The sequence below is a fragment of the Cibotium barometz genome, chromosome 9 (assembly GCF_041138505.1).
Source record: "Cibotium barometz isolate CiBa-2024 chromosome 9, ASM4113850v1, whole genome shotgun sequence".
Classification (NCBI taxonomy): domain Eukaryota; kingdom Viridiplantae; phylum Streptophyta; class Polypodiopsida; order Cyatheales; family Cibotiaceae; genus Cibotium; species Cibotium barometz.
In genome coordinates, this window is record NC_141054.1 from 14,112,285 (window position 1) to 14,129,249 (window position 16,965).

The 16,965-nt window shown below is 45.4% G+C and overlaps 1 protein-coding gene across 1 annotated transcript in view; it reads right to left on the reverse strand.

Moving 5' to 3' along the window:
• Positions 1–940: 940 nt before the first annotated feature.
• The window catches only part of APC7 (tetratricopeptide repeat (TPR)-containing protein), a 134,481-nt gene continuing 118,456 nt past the window's right edge, over positions 941–16,965 (reverse strand). Inside the window, exons 13-19 of the mRNA XM_086802520.1 lie at positions 3,699–3,902; positions 3,488–3,532; positions 3,236–3,329; positions 2,989–3,134; positions 2,670–2,899; positions 2,524–2,584; positions 941–1,655 (exon numbers count right to left, since the gene is read on the reverse strand). Of these exons, the coding sequence (XP_086658646.1) occupies positions 1,572–1,655; positions 2,524–2,584; positions 2,670–2,899; positions 2,989–3,134; positions 3,236–3,329; positions 3,488–3,532; positions 3,699–3,902 (864 nt within the window). The 3' untranslated portion in view covers positions 941–1,571. The remainder of the gene's footprint in view (positions 1,656–2,523; positions 2,585–2,669; positions 2,900–2,988; positions 3,135–3,235; positions 3,330–3,487; positions 3,533–3,698; positions 3,903–16,965) is intronic.

Consider the following 16,965-nt stretch of genomic DNA (forward strand, 5'->3'; position numbering starts at 1 on the left):
ACCAAGCTGTGGCAATCAACACACCACGTGTACCACTAGGCTGACGATATGGAATCCAAACACTTCCAATATATCGTGAGTCGAGGAACGTAAGCACGTCTATCAATACATATATAAACCCAAGCAAGCCCAAGTTTGGGAAGAAGATAGCGATATTTGTAAAATGCAAGGCAAGCTGCGTGAGAAGAACTTTATCAAAATCTACATGTAGGGGTATGGTTCAGCCCTAAGAGAGTGTGCGCCTCCACGGCAGCTCACCATATATCCCTTACCTTTCATGTATTTCACACTTTGATGGGAAATTTGTATTGGGCAGGTTTGGAATCTTGGTCCCCATGTTGAGCAAGGCATAGTTGGAACAAAACCCTTACAACTCTTGATGCCAGGAAAAACTTTTCATGCACATATATGTTTTCCTTGGGGCAAACTTTGCTTCCTTTTAATGCATGACCATAATATTCAAGGCCAATTTCATTGAGGTCAAATTTTCTTATTTGTGTTTATACATCATCTAGGGCTTGGGTGATTAGGGTTTTCTTCGTTTGGTAAAGTATTTCCCTTTTGAAAATTTTCGGATTTGAATTGTAATGAGCATTTGTTAACAATTGACAATATTCCAAGACCACCTCAATGCAACAAACTCAAGCTAAAGCCTTAGTCAAGCTCAAACATATATAACTGTGTATGCACACACTTCTGTGCATTTATACATCTATGTATGTATCTACGTGTGTCTTAACTTTGATGCATTCTTTAAATTTCATTAAATTGTTTCAGTAATTATTATTTGCGTAATTAAATCAGTGTTTTAGGTTACGGGATGCAGGTCTGAGCTCAATCAAATGTAACATTTTGCATAGAAACCAAATGTTCACCTCTTCAAATCCTAAAGATTTTCCAGCCAAAAATTGAAGATGTGACAACTATGAAAGTGTATATACTATGCCATTCATGGCCTTAACAAGTTGCTTCATGTTAATTCAAGTCTTGAGTGTAATGCTGGAGCTTACCACCACATAGGGATTCTAATTCTTGTAAAGTCAAAACCATATTTCGATGTCCAGGTTCAAACTCCGTGTCCCCTACTGTGCAGGGTAGCAAAAAGTCAGGTGGGAAATGGTCCACCAACACACAAAGAATTATATTGATATTATTTTGTTTGTTGAAGTCTGGAAAAAAGGTTTTCTTTTTTTGGGAAAAAAAAGTTCAAGCATAAGTGATGCTTTGCCAAACATGGGTAGGGTCTTTTTTAAGGCTAGTCAAGCTTGCCCTTGCAAAAGAGACTACTGGGGGACTTTTCTCTATCTGATTAGAAGCCCTCGTAGTATCCATTCTCAAGTTTGGTGTAACTAAATTCCGTGTTGGTATTGCTGAGTGATGCCCCCTTGGCTTGAGATGTCACAGCATCCCACCAAAAATTGGTATACACATTAACCATCAGACATTACATAGCATTTGTAAAACGTTGCTCATGACGATCTTTTCTACTTTCTGCAAGCAAGCCATCACTCGACTGCTACTCCATCTTTGCACAATTGAATAGTGAGCTCGCATACGTAAGCTGTTCATGCTTACAAGAACTCCTCGTCTTGCTGGTCACCATCCACATCTTCCCCTTCATTCTCTTCTTCTTCCAATGCGTCCGGATCGACACCCTACACGAGTAAACAGAAAACAAACACTTGAAAACCTTGCACCAGAGTAAGGTATGCCAATACCAATGGAAAGTTGTCATGTCACAAACTTGACTGAAACCAAAGTGCCAACATAACTCCATGAGAGTCTACTCACAAAGCTTCGAATCATGGACTCCATGCTCAGCATAGACTACATGCTATTGCATCCACATTCACATCATCAGCACCTAAGTGTAGGTGCAGGTTCATGTATGAAAATCATGTCCACCTTAGTGAACGAATTTCCATACGTAAACCACCATATTGAATCTCTATCACCTCTCTAGAGGTAAAGGGGCAGACTTAGCCATGGTAAAGACTGGTACAGAAGAAAGAAAACATGCACGCATACACAAGCACACGCACACCTAATCACACAAAAACGACGGTAGCTGGTCAGGCAAATGCCCCATGTGGGACAGAAAGCTTTAGCATGAACCAAGTAAAAAAGCAACATGCAGGTATGGAAACACGCAAGCGTGCACACAGTACAGAAACATGCATAAGTGCGCACACAGGCGTGATGGAGGCTGGCCCGGTGAATGCACCCCTTATGATAGAAAGAATTAGCGTAAACAAAAGGAAAGAAAAACGTGCATGCAGAAGTGCACATGTGCATGAGCCTGCACACACCCACAAAAAAGGGTACTTGGTCGGGTAAATGCACTGTTTTGGATAGAAACCAGCTGGCCAAAACTTAGACAAAGACTTTAAAGCAAATCCCCATGCCTGCTAATACAGCAGAGAGATGATCATCGAAAGCAACACAACTAACCAACAATATTTGCATGTGTTCTGCATCTGACGTTAATTAGCGTAAATACAGGGACAAGGGGCTTAAAACAACCTTCATTTGTTTTTCTAGGCGATCAAGACCCTTCTTTGCCACTTCATTGTGTGGATTTATGCTGCCCAAAAGAAAAACAAACAGTGAGCCAGGTTCTCAACCAGCCAAAATGGCCAATCCATCATAAAGAGGAAACTCCACCTCACCTCAAGGCAACTTGATAATGTGAAAGAGACTCGCCGACCTTGCCGGTGGCAGCCAGTATTTGAGCAAGCTTAGTATGAAGGGCATCATCGGTCCAGTTTTTAAGATACTTCTGTAGCAACGTAATGGCTTCACCATTTCTCCCTTCCAGCACATGCAAATCTGCAAGGGCAAGGACGGCCCCAAGGTACCCCGGTTCAAGGCGCAATGCTGACTCATAAAACTTCCGAGCCTGTTTTTTTCTCAAAGGCCAATAGTAAGCAGAAAACACTGAACACAACAACCTCACACTTCAAACAACAGACTATATCATGTATATACCTTCTCCCTCCCATCGGCTATATGAGCATATACATCACCCACGAGTGTAAGGGCCTTTGCTGAATGGGACATAGCTTTCATTGCATCACGGGCAGCAAAGAGTGCTTCCTTGTGCTTCGGGATTTTAAGCAATGCTTGTACAATACCTGCAGCTAAAATGTTTCATCAGTCTTTTACAGCTCATGCATAAAAAAAATCAAATTATGGATCCAAAATTTGATAAAACAAGCAACAAGTGTCCCTTAACCTTGATAAGAGCGTAGATCCGGTTTCAAAGCTTGAGCTTTTTTGAATGCGGCTAGAGCTGCTTCCGGACGATTCATAGACAAAGCAATATTGCCCTAAAAGAGCAAAGAAATTTCAATTCACACACATATGCACATGTACACACACAATCAATGGCATCAAAATGATATTTTGAACATTCCATTCCAAATTTTTTGTTCTTTATCTACAAAAAATGTAGGCAGGTCAGTCGGAATACTCATTGATGTATTACCTTCACAATGTAGGCAGGTCCATGTCTCTCATCCACCCTAATACTCTGAGATATCAAAGTTCACAAAACAAGAACAACACAATTTCAAAACTTCTAGACAAATGTAAGATATGTGACGTAAACAATGGGTTAAGGGATGGAAGCAAAGGAAGACGAAGGGAAAGGAGAAGGGAAGAGGGGGGGGGGGGTTGGGGGGGATGGTGTTTCACACCTTATCCGCATAGGTTGCAGCTCGCTCCTTATCTTCCCGCATATCCCAATATATGGCCGATGCAACCCAAACTTCAGGGCGTCCTGGATCAATGCTGAGCAGGTCTTGCACGAGCCTATTAAGTTCTGGATGTTCAGATTTTGAGCGAAGCAACATCGCATATTCGTCCATGCTTGTTATGTTGAATTGATCTACTTGTCGGGCCTGTGCATAGGACAAAGAGTCAAAAGAGAGAGAGAGAGAGAGAGAGAGAGAGAGAGAGAGAGAGAGAGAGAGAGAGAAATGAAATGAAATGATATATTAACGTCTTCAGAAGGCCAAAATGACCTGAGACCAAAAAGAGAGAGAGAGAGAGAGAGAGAGAGAGAGAGAGAGAGAGAGAGAGAGGAGGAATTTTTTATTGACATCTAATAAAAGACCCCAAGGGTCTGTAAGACAATGGTGAGTCATCACTATACATTCAATAACCACATTGGATATGCAATGAAAACAATAAACCAAAAACTGACAGCTACATACAACAAAGTAATCATAAAAGAATGAAAAAATCCAGCCTAAAGTATGCACGAGTAAGGTATCTCATAAATGCTCCGATCATAAGATTCAGCCATAAGTAGGTCATCACTATACATTCAATAACCACATTGGATATGCAATGAAAACAATAAACCAAAAACTCACAGCTACATATGACAAAGTAATCATAAAAGAAATGCAAAAAATCCAGCCTGAAGTATGCACATGAGTAAGGTATCTCATAAATGCTCTGATCATAAGATTCAGCCATAAGTACCTCCTCTTTAAAAATGGACAGCTGCCAAGTGATAACCCCTCGGCCTGCCAATGGGCAGGCCCAAGATTTGACCCCTCGCATATATAGTAAAACACCCCAAAAAAAAAAAAGAAAAAAGAAAAAAAAAAGGAGAGCTACATATCTCTTGAATATAACCATGTAGCCTCTGGTCATGAACCTTAGACCGTGACGCAGTAGCACGTTGACTCTGGATCTTGGCTACCTCTCTTTGCTGCTAAGCAGGTGGACACCTGGTGGAAAATCAGTAACTACGGGAGGATCCTGGGCCTAAGGCTAGTCAAAAAAAGAAAAGACCCAGTGGGTCTATGAGACCAAAAGTGATACAATAGTGTCCATGTAATCTCATCATGGTACAAAAGAAAACAAAGACGAGAGCTATGAGCGGAGAATGTCAAATCCAAGCCATATGATACAAAGTAGGACCATCATCATACAACCTATGGAGCTAACCCAGGGGGCTGTCAAGGATATCGAGCATGGGGTTAGCTTGTAGAAGGCTCTGCAAATCCGCTGGGCGTGGGAAGGTGGCTCTGTGCCTCTCCAAGATCTCCTCAAGCTAGGGCTGATGTCAGTGTTGCTAGCGACGTCCAAGAAGTCTGGGACGTCAAGCTCGCTTTAGTACCATGGCCCAGTCTAGAGTCACACTAGAGTGGGATCTGGCAGGGGCTCAAGCACTCAAGAATGTGTGGCTCGAGGCTGTGGGTATGTCATCCATAGCTGGTGGGGCATCCTCTCGTGGTTGGAAGAACTGAGTGATGGTCGCCTGGTGCCGGGGTGGGTGTCTCCCATGGGGTCTCAACTCCCTAATCAGTGAGTCTCTATGGCAATGAAGCTCTAGTAGGAAGAGGCCCAAGCACCGCTGATCTGGGTGATCCATGATCCTAGATAAGGGTCCAAACCCCTCTCTCAAGAGACAGTGGAACCTCCCTCGAATCTCATAATATACGGTGCATCTGCATATGAAGTGCTCCTCTGACTCGACCTCCTATTGGCACATAGTGCATTTCTCTCCTCATGAGGTATCTGCATGGCTCTCCCTGTCTCTATCCTCAGACGGTGCGATGATACCCGCAACTAGCCCACTGCAATCCCCATGGCATGTGACATGTATATGTCAAGATATCTGGCCCTAAGAGCGAGAGAGAGAGAGATCATATTAACCTCTACAAAAGACCCAATGTGTGTCTGAGACCAAAGTAATGCATATGCTCCATGAGAAAATCTGTCAAACAAGAAAACAGGCCCCATCTGCTTCTAACTGTGGATCTCACCTAATTAGCAAGTGGGGAGAGCTTGTTTGCGCAGGGGTGGGGTCCGGTTGGGGGGGAGAAAGAAAGAAAGCTGTATTAACGTCTACTAGAGAGAGAGAGAGAGAGAGAGAGAGAGAGAGAGAGTTATATTAAGGTCTTCAAAAGACCCAAAGGGTCTATGAGACCAAACTGATGTATATGTAGTGCCCATGAAATCTCCTCATGGATGAAAAAAGAAAACGCGACAGTAAACTAAAACTGAAAACTAAAAGCTACGATCTTAGACTCCATGAGAAAATCTGCCAAAAGAAAACAGGGCCCACGTACCACGCAGACCCTGTGTTTACAATGAAATGGGTAGAGATCATCGTGTGTCACCCATCTGGATGGTGTATGAAGCATCAATATCCACCTCATGTGGCAGTGTATCTTTGTGGCACCAAAGAATATCCTCAGTTTGGAGCTTGCAGGTGCAGAGTTCAGCTGTCCAGGGTCGAACACATTTCTCTCTCAAGAGCAACTATGCTCTCTCACGACTCCTTGAATGCGTAGAGCCAAGGGATCACAAGTTTGGGTTTCGTTTCTATGGGCTGTCTGCTCCCTGTGATCCTGTCTCGAAGGCAGAAAGCGGAGAGGGGGGTGGGAGTTATGTGTCTATGTGTGAACAACCCCTTAAAGGGTTTTTTTGTTCTTGTTTCTATGTGTGAAAACTCACTTCTGTGTATAAGTAAGTGTGTGTGAACCCACTCTTAGAGTGGTTAGAATTATTATACGTGTTTGACATAAGCAGTGATGTCATTCAGATGAGCCTCTAAGGCTATAAAAGCATTGTACTTGGTGAAGCTAAAACATCACATCAATCAAAATCGTTGAGTCGTGCACCTGTTCCCACCCACCGCTGCTCAGGCCCCCAAAACAGCAACTAAGGGGAAATAGCCACAATGAATCTACAGGAGCTGGAGGCATACATCAAGACAGTGGAGGACAACACCAAGAAGGAGTTGGGCGAAAGGTGCTGGACAGGGTCCTGAACCAACATGAAAAACAGTTGGAAGGCCTCCGCAAGGAGATACAGGGCAAGAATAACAAGATTGAAGAATTGGCAGCAAAGGTGAACCACCAGGAGGAGGAGATCCAGATGTTGAAAGAGGCCCAGATGCAACAACAGGAAATGCCAGAGGCTGCCCAGCGATAGGGGAACTCCAGGCAAAAATGGAAGCTCTAAAGGCTATTGTCAAGGACCATACAGTGGAGGAAGGGGAACTGAATATTCAGGAGGGTCTGACGGACGGACTTGGAGCAGCTGAAGGCTGCGTGGGATAAGCTGCGGAAAGAACTGCAGACCACCAAGAAAGATTGGGTGGAGGTGGTGAAGAAGCACAAACCCCCACAGAGCATCATACATGAGACCCTCAAGGAGGAGAAACCCAAGAAGGATAGGGCCCTCGATGTGCGAGTGCGGGGGCTTCCCCCAAGGAGGATGCCATCACGCTGATAGGAGTGGACGGGAAACACCCCCCCCCCCCCCCCTGCTGATACACGGAGGGCAGGCAAGGATATGACACGAGAGCAGCCCCTCATCATTAGATTCCCTGATGCCACCAGCAGACAAGCCTTCTTAGATAGACGGGCTGCCCTCAAGGGCACACAGGTATACATGGGAGATGATCTCACCCCAGCACAGGTGGCACACCGGCATGAGGCGATGGTGATAGTTCATGAGGCCCGTAGAGCAGGCAAGTGGGCTATATCTATAGAGATGGTAGGGTCATTATGACTGAGCGCCATCCCAAATAGGAACATGGGGTCTATGACACCAAACACCCGAGGTTAGCAGTATGGAACTGCAATGGCATCCTGTGGTTGAATCCAGCAGGTCTGAGCGAGATTCTCACAGGCAAGGATGTCATTTTCTATACACAGACTCATCAGAGCCATGAGAGGGGCTTGCCATACATAACCGGGTATGAGTGGGAGTCAACTTTCCGAGGCGAGACCATAGTCACAATAAACGTTTCAAGGTTTTCCTTGTTTCGAGGTTTTTGGGGTTTTGTTTCGTAAGGTTTCGTCTCTCGGCTAAGAAACTGCGAGGTTTCGAAAAATCAATATTAAAAAAAAAAAAACTTATAGAAGCTACCTAAAACTAAAAAACACATGAAACATAAACTTCAAAACATAAGATACATATTACAATTTATATTTCATCATTCATAAAGTCAGGACTCAAGAATCACCAGTCATCAATGATCATTCATAAACAAAGTTACCAACTCAAAACTATCACATAAATCAATGTCAAGACTCAACAGCCATCTCAAAAAGTAGAATAGATAGTAGAATCTAGATACATGACATTAAAACAAAAAAGTAGAGCAAAAATGTAGATCAAAAAAGTAAACATAAAAAGTCTCACGATTCATGTGACAATGTCACATGAAAGTCCACATGATAGCCTCTAGGAGCCTAAAAGCTAGTCCTCTCTGGACTCTCCCTCCTCCGAACCACCAATGTCAAAGATATGAGGACTACTAGGAGAATCGGAGGCCTCTAGCTCTCCCTCGTCTGAAGCATCTGAAGGTAACATCTCTCGCATGAGAAGTGAACCACTACCACAACCCCGCCCAGCACGGCCATCTCTGCAAGTAAGTGTAGTACCTCTAGACTGACAGGCACTACTACTGCCTTGTCGTCTGATGTCTGCAGGTGAGCACTCGAGGATGTACCCACATGATCATCTCGGAGTCGTGGTGAAGATAGGTCCTCATCAAGATCGCATGGCTCTATAGTAGCAAGAATGGCACGTGTCACACATCTGAAGCGTGCCTCATTCTTCCGAAGGAAATCATATGCCATATCTTCATCTGTGCGCCTCTGAATGAATGTGAGATCAATCTGCTCACCACGCTCAAGGCCTTGCTCAAGCTTTGCAAGAACCTCACTGTCAACCTCCTCCACTTTCCATTAGAGAATTCCTCCTCCCTAGATGCTCCCATCATTGCCTTTGAGCTTCTCAAGCAAGCGAAGGTTTGCATTGACATACACCAACTTATCTAGTTGGCTAGTGCTATGCCTATGACAAATCAGCCACACAAGAAGAGGGTTGGAAGTTGGAACTTGGCCCATAATTCTAATTTCTATCTTTTAAGATTCATAGTATAGCACAGTGGGGATGATGTATTGCAGGATTTTCAGCATGATGCCATTACCCTTGATGCCCTGCAGGGTGAACAGGCTTCTCGTACTTGGAGGGGGCGATATGCAGGATGTTCAGCACAGTGGGGATCATGTATTGCAGGATTTTCAGCATGATGCCATTACCCTTGATGCCCCGCAGGGCGAACATGTTTCTCGTACACATGCAGGCACGGTGCAAGGCCTCGGACAAGGGCATGTCAGTGGACTTTGCCCTGTGGATTTTCCCGTCCTCTAGCATTATGAGAGGCGTCCTCAGGCTACCCATCGTCTTCTTAGATTGGGGGTTAAAACCTCTTCTCTTCCATGAGAATCGTCTCATGGAATGTTCAGGGCCTTGGAGGGCTTCCCACCCGTGGTAGGAAGCGCTTTCTGAAGGACCAGCTTCACCCTATTGTTACAGGAGGGTCTATGGATGTGCTTTTGTTGCAGGAACACAAATTGGATAGATCTCAGTGTGGCAAAACTGGTAAGATGCTTTCTGGCCACACCTTCTGGTCCTCGACAGTTGGGACTAGAGGGGGTGTTTGTATTTCAGTGGCAGCATCTATTATACCTCATGTTATTGGGCACGGTGTTATCATCCTTGCTAGAGCGCAGTGGATCTTGATCATGCATGAGGGTCAGAAATTGGGAATTTTGAATATCTATGCACCTAACGTGAGAGATGAGAGGGTGGCCTTTTGGGACACCGTTACAAATGTCATTCCCCAAGTTGATCATTGGATAGTGGGAGGAGATTTTAATATGGTTGAGCAACCTTCTGACAACAAGGGTGGACGCGAAGGGGGTTTACACCCTTTGGAGCGAGCCTCATGGGAGAGGTTCACGCTTTCCTTTTTTGGCAGGGATTGCTGGACTGAGGATGACTTCCAGAGAAGGCCAAATTCCTTATCTTTCTCTTGGCATAACCGGCAGGAGCGGGGATGAGAGCATCTTTGCACGTCTGGACAGGTTTTATGTGGATGATTGGTCCTTGGACAGAGGAGGCACCATTGCTATTATGCCTGGCACCACCAAATCCAAACATTGCCTCATCATTTTGTGTCTCAGGGAGCCTGGGGCTCGCTCGGCCTCTCCCCGTATCCGTATCCCTGACTCTCTTTATCTAGATGCTGACATTTCCCTTAAGCACGTTTTTGTTGACCCCCCCCCCCCCCCCCCCCCCCCCCCCGATGATCACAGAGAGTGTAAGCCTTTGGTTGTATGGTGGCTGCCCTATCAGACATTTGCATTGGGACCCCGGTGAGTGGGTGTGGAAGGATGCTTGTAACCCCTTGAAAAGCATGCCTTTTTTCAGTTATACGGTGCGGAATACCAGTCATCTTATCTTAGACCCCATTGGGAATCTTACGGCATTTCGACTGACATTCAGAGGGTTTTTTGGCGGAGATTGTGGCATTCTTATAGGAAGCCACAGATTTCCTCCTTTATCTGGATCTCTCTTCACGGTGGTCTGGCCACCAATCAGTGGAGGTCTATTACTGGTACTTGCCCAGCATGCCCTAGATGTGCAGGAGTTTCGGAGTCAGTTTACCATTGTTTAGGGGAATGCAGGGAAGCACAGAGGGTTTGGTCTGCGATTGCTCACCTCTTTGGTAGGATTAAGAGGGATGCCATCATTTCTTTTGGTTCTATCATTTGGTTGACACAGTTTGGGCCACAGCTGAGATTCGAGGGGATTGACAGGAGCTTGGCCATTATGGTTAGGCAAGGAGTTGCTCGACAGTGTTGTCTTCAGGATTTGCTACTTTCACACTTTGTCCCTCCGACACAAAGGTTAGACAGTTCTTGGGAGATTATTGCTAGCATCTCAGCCTGGAATATCTGGAAGACTAGATGCACCGAGGCTATTGAGGGTACTCCCGTTTTTTTTTCTCAGTGTCTTTGCAGGATTTGGAGTGATATTATTCACACCATCATGGCTACCTGGGCCAGAATCCAGGGATCTTCGAGGGCTGCGGATAGGAAGCGCGGCCAGTTTATGAGAGAGTGGGACATTGGTATCTTTTTCACGTCCTCTCATTCCGGACCCTATTGGCAGCACAGGGCTCCTGATTGGTTGAGATCTCCACCTTTCTTGGTGTGAAATCTCCATTTTGTAAAATTTTTTCATACTTAATAGAAGTCTCCTTTCTGGAAAAAAAAAAGATTCATAGTACATACTTTAAAAATTTAAAGTTTTGATTCTCAAGACTCTAATACAATACACATATACATGTTTCTCTTCTTGGTGTGAATATCTGTGCATATTCTCCATATGCGCTCGGCTACACCACTTGTGCACTCTTGGGAGAGTACACGAAGAGCCAAGGTCTGGGGGCAGAGACATCAACGACACGCAATAATGTTGTGCCAGCACAACAAGATACCAAGATGTTGATCATGTGTCGTTGCCTCTGGAAATTTCATAACATAAAAAAAGAGAAATCATAAGAGTCAAGAGTCAAGACACTCCCAAGGCCATGAGTTATAATGAGTTTTCAAGTCTCAAGAGACAACATTCAAGTCATTGCAATGTAACTTGTAAGATATTAAACGAGGGAAAACGAGTCACTTACCATGTCACTACATCCATCAGAGACAATGGAGCATCCATAGCGATCCAACATGCTTTCAATCCCATCAACTCACTTTGGATTTGATTGACTTGACTTGTCAAGTGTGTCGTTCTCAAAGACTCGGAATTGACAGGATGCAAGCCGCTAGCTACTGCTGTAGCTACGGCTACCAATGCATAGTAGAACTTGTGATAGGCAGGAACTCGAGAAATGTTAAAGGCAAGGTTGCATTGGTAGAAGAACCTATGCTCGGCAATTTGAGCCTCTTGCTTTAGCCTTGGAGCAGCTCTAAGGTGCTTTACCCAGACATAGGTTCTCTACCCCTCTTCTTTGTATAGACTTGGGAGGGCCGAGCACTTGAATGCATGGAAACATGTGGCTCATCCATGGGTAAATTTGACAATGACTCACCCATGAGAGGAGATTCCGCCGTAGCCAAACGTGAGGATGCTCCACCAAAAGCCGTAGAGAGTGAAGCCAAAGAACCACCACTGTCGGATGCATGAGTATCCACATTTGATGTGCTTCCCGGTCGTGACGCCGGTGCTTCCTCGCCCCCACGCTTTTTTGAAGTCTCATGTTGCCTCGCCATTTCAACCATCTCTTCAATTCTCTCTCGGGATGATGAGGTGTGCAAAAGTGGCCGCAGTTCATTAAACATTTTCTCCGAGCCACCATGTGCATAAAATATGCCCTCATTCACACAATAGCAACCACGTGAACCTTGCTTTCCTTCACATGGTTGCTACTATGTGAATGAGGGCATATTTTATGCACATGGTGGCTCGGAGCAAAAGTTTAATGAACTACGGCCACTTTTGCACACTTCATTACCCCGAGAGAGAATTGAAGAGATGGTTGAAACGGCAAGGCAACTTGAGGCTTCAAAAAATCGTGGGGGCGAGGAAGCACCGGCGTCACGACCGGGAAGCACATCAAATGTGGATACTCATGCATCCAACGGTGGTGGTCCTTTGGCTTCACTCTCTACGGCTTTTGGTGGAGCACCCTCACGTCCGGCTACGGCGGAATCTCCTCTCATGGGTGAGTCATTGTCAATTTACCCATGGATGAGCCACATGTTTCCATGCATTCAAGTGCTCGGCCCTCCCAAGTCTATACAAAGAAGAGGGGTAGAGAACCTATGCGTGGGCAAAGCACCTTAGAAGCACGGTATGCTCCAAGGCTAAAGCAAGAGGCTCAAATTGCCGAGCATAGGTTCTTCTACCAATGCAACCTTGCCTTTAACATTGCTCGAGTTCTTGCCTATCACAAGTTCTACTATGCATTGGTAGCCGCAGCTGCTCTGCAGAGCAGGAGCTAGTGGCTTGCATCCTGTCAATTCCGAGTCTTTGAGAACCACACACTTGACAAGTCAAGTCAATCAAATCCAAAGTGAGTTGACGCGATTGAAAGCATGTTGGCATCGGTATGGATGCTCCATTGTCTCTAATGGATGGAGTGACATGGTAAGTGACTCGTTTTCCCTCTTTTAATATCTTACAAGTAACAAGTTACATTGCATTGACTTGAATGTTGTCTCTTGAGACTTGAAAACTCATTATAGCTCATGGCCTTGGGAGTGTCTTGACTCTTGACTCTTTTCAGAGGCGATGACACATGATCAACATCTTGGTATCTTGTTGTGCTGGCACAACATTATTGCGTGTCGTTGATGCCTCCGCCCTTGGCTTGCGCATTACTGGAGAGTGGATTTATGAGCATATTAGGCAGGCTATTGAGGAGATTGGACCCGAACATGTGGTCCAAGTCATCACAGACAATGGTTCAAATTGCCTAAAGATGGGAGAATTTGTAGAAAGGTATTATCCAACCATTGTGTGGACTCCATGTGCTTCTCATTCTCTTGATTTGATGATGGAGGATGTGGCATCACTTAGTTGGGTAGAGCCCGTCTTGGAGCAAGCTATGCGCATCATAAAGTTCATCACGTAGTGAGGAGTGGGAAATGTGGGCTGGAAGTCAGAAGCCTGATGCTCATCTCATTGTAGAATACATCTTGAGCATGGACTTTTGGGATGAGGCTGAGGCTATTAGGCAAGCCGTTGCACCCCTCTATTTCCTCTTACGACTCTTTGATCATGAGGGGTGCACCATGAGCTCATGCAGCGCCTTAGGTAATCCATGACGACATGTAGAGCTTTGTCGAGGGACATGTATGCAATTGCAACTCTCTTTGCTATTCAAATTGGTGTATGCAATGATCAATCATCAATGTCATGACTTATGAGTCATGACTCATGACTAATGGATCATTGGACAACTTGCGACTTGATAGTATCATAGTATTGAAATTTCTAAAATGCAATGTGTAACTTGCAGGCTTTCAGATCTCTCTCACATTTGGACTGAAAGATGGAATTGGTTTCATAAACCAATCCATATTGTTTCATACATGCTTCATCCTTTGTACAATAATGCAACCCACTGGAATGATCGCAAGTTGATTTCTGGCTGGACTTCCTATTTGGATAGAGTCTTTTCCACGAAGCAACAAGCCACGTAAATTCTTTTACTCTGGAGTCTTACTCTTACCTCAAGTTTTAGATTTTCAAATTTCAAATAAGAACTTACAATTTTAAGTTTTCCTATCTTGATTCTTGAATTGAATGTATGTACTATGAATAGGATTGAGGAGCATGTCATCCTCTTTACACATGATCGTGACCAGTTTGCACGGGAGGTTGCCATCCCAAGCACCCTTTGCAGTGGTGCAAGAACGAATGTGCAGAATGATATGCCTGCAACACGAGAGAGCAATCAACGCATGGGCCTGAGCATCCCTAGCATCCCAAGTACGCTGCTGCTGAGTAGGAGGAAGACGAGGAGGTGGACTTGCAAGAGGGTGAGCGGGAATCACTTCACCTTCTGCTGGAGCAAGTGCAAGAGGACGCTCCTCAGTGCCATCCACATATAGCCATACATTCTTGGCAACCAAAACATGACGCATCATATAAGCCCACATAGGGTAGTTATCCCCATTGAGCTTGTCCTCTTGAGATAGCATTCCAAAGAGGTCATTATTACCGTTGGCCATGATAACATAGCAAATCTGTCACAAGGCACCACGAGTCCCAACAAAACCGTAAGAATGCGGGAGATAAATAGCAAGATAATCAATGGACTGAAAGGAAACTCCTTCACCACGAGAAATACATATACATGTCCCAAATCTGCAAGTGTACTGCCACGATGATGCAAATCTGTCAAAGTGTCCACAATGGCATACACTGCAACAAACCACAAATGTATACATGTGCCGTGAAAAACACAATCAGCTGACACCTGTAAGAGCTGCAAGTGCTGCAAGTGCCCAAATCCTGGCAAAATCAAAGGTAAATGGGTCGAACGCTGCAAAAATGGGCTCAATGTAGAAAAGCCCAATTTTTAGGCAGCCAATTAGACCAAATCTAAACCGGATCTGCACCTGTAAAGCTGCTAAAGCAATTGTCACCTGTACCAAATGGTGTAATGCCCCAAAAATTAGGGAAAATGCCCCAATGCCAAGCAAATGTGCCTGTAATACCCAAAAAATTGGGGGAAATGCCCCAATGCCAAGTAAATGTGCTTGTAATACCCAAAATTGCCTGCAAATAGTGCCAATTTTTGCAAAATCCCTAAATTTCTAATGCAATTATGCACCAAATCTGTTGAAATCAATGCAAATGTGTGCCAATGTTGCAATTGCAGGCTCAATGGTGAAAAGCCCCAAATTTCAATAGGCAGAATGTTCAATTTCAGGTCAGAAATTTGCAAATCCCACTAACCTTATCTGAAGGTGAACCTTGCAGTTGGGCAGATCTGACAGGTGCAGATCTGACAGGCGTCGTACAGCGGCGGTATAGGGCGGCAAAGTGCAGGCGACTGCAGATCTGGGCTGGATCAGCACCGTGAAGGCGGCGCCAAACAGACGGCAACGACGGCGGCGGGCAGGCGTCGGATGCGACGGTGGGCAGGCGACAGCTGCGCTACAGTCGACGATGGCGCACGATGCAAGGGCGATAGCAGATCTGACGTCGAACAGCAACGGCGCACAGTGGCGGCGTGACTGAGGGTGACGGCAGCGGCGGCGCATGGCAGCAAGGACAGGTTCTATTGTAGGCAAATTGGAGAAACCCTAAAGTGCACTGCAGATAGTCAAAACCCTAACCCTAAACAGGGCAAAGTAGGTGGGAACCCTAACCCTAAGGCAGCAAAACCCTAATGTAGGATGTGTGCAATAGGCTGAAGCTCAAGCTCTGAAGGGCAGCAGGGGGCAAACCCTAACCCTAACCAGGCTCTGATACCAATGTTGGGTAGAAGGGAAGCTAGCCTGCACACACACACACACAACCTCAAGCACAGAGAAACGTGAGTGTTGGAAAAGATGTACTCAATAATGATGTAAAATGAAAGTACAAGTGAGTACTAAAACGCCTAGGGCTAAGTGCCCAACACACATAAGTGTGTTCACACAAGGAAAAAACCAGTGTCCAGTCATAGGGAAAAAGAGCCCGTGAGTAAGCTGGGTTCACACCTGAACTAGCCAGGAGAGGACATGACCAACAGTTCTCCCATATGATAAGCAGCAAACCATCACTCCCACACCAGATTATCCAGGCAGAGTTTGCTACATCCCCGATGGTAGTGGATGCACTCTTCTAGACAATTACATACCTTCATCGCATCAGTCACATGGATCCCCACAGGTACCGGAGACTTGCCCTGTAGTCGTCGAGAAAGCTAGCACTTGACGGCCACTCTGGAGTATGGTATGCATTAGTTTCCACTTGGTTCTCAGTATATGGGCTCCGCATGGACCGTGTACCACCCCTTCAGTACAATTTGGACTCCCTTTTTCTCTGGCTCTCTCACGAGGATGCCAACCGGGTTATCCGGTTAGATCTTCTCAATCTCTACACCCATTGCACATGGATCATACCTCCAAAGCTCCCAACAAAGATGCACTTCTACACAGATCACTTCCTCACGCTCACTAAGAATCGATTCATCCAGCCAACCAGGCTACCTGAGTGTGCACATGTCCCATGCCATGCGGATTGCAATTGGCCAAATATGAGTTTCATCCCACCGCCTCAGAGTGGAGACAGGTATAGCTGAGCGTGTCTTCAGAGTTGGGAAGCTCATACGGAGTCCCAGAGAGGAGAGGATCTGCCAATTACGCCACTCTGAGGTTGAGACAGAGGAGCATTACATATGCCGCTGCCTAGTATGCTATGAGATCCACAGGAGGCTTCATTGTCTGTTTCGTGAGGGATTTGGTCCACTCTCCAAGATCATTGACTTCCCGGACCAACGTTGCCTAGGCCTCTTCCTGCTTGAGCTCCACAGACATAGGGACACTTTCTTGAGAGAGCTTCGGCCCCAACCACCCCGCCCCCTCCATCGCCAACCAACCATCACCAGTTTTTTCTAGCCCCACGAGGTGG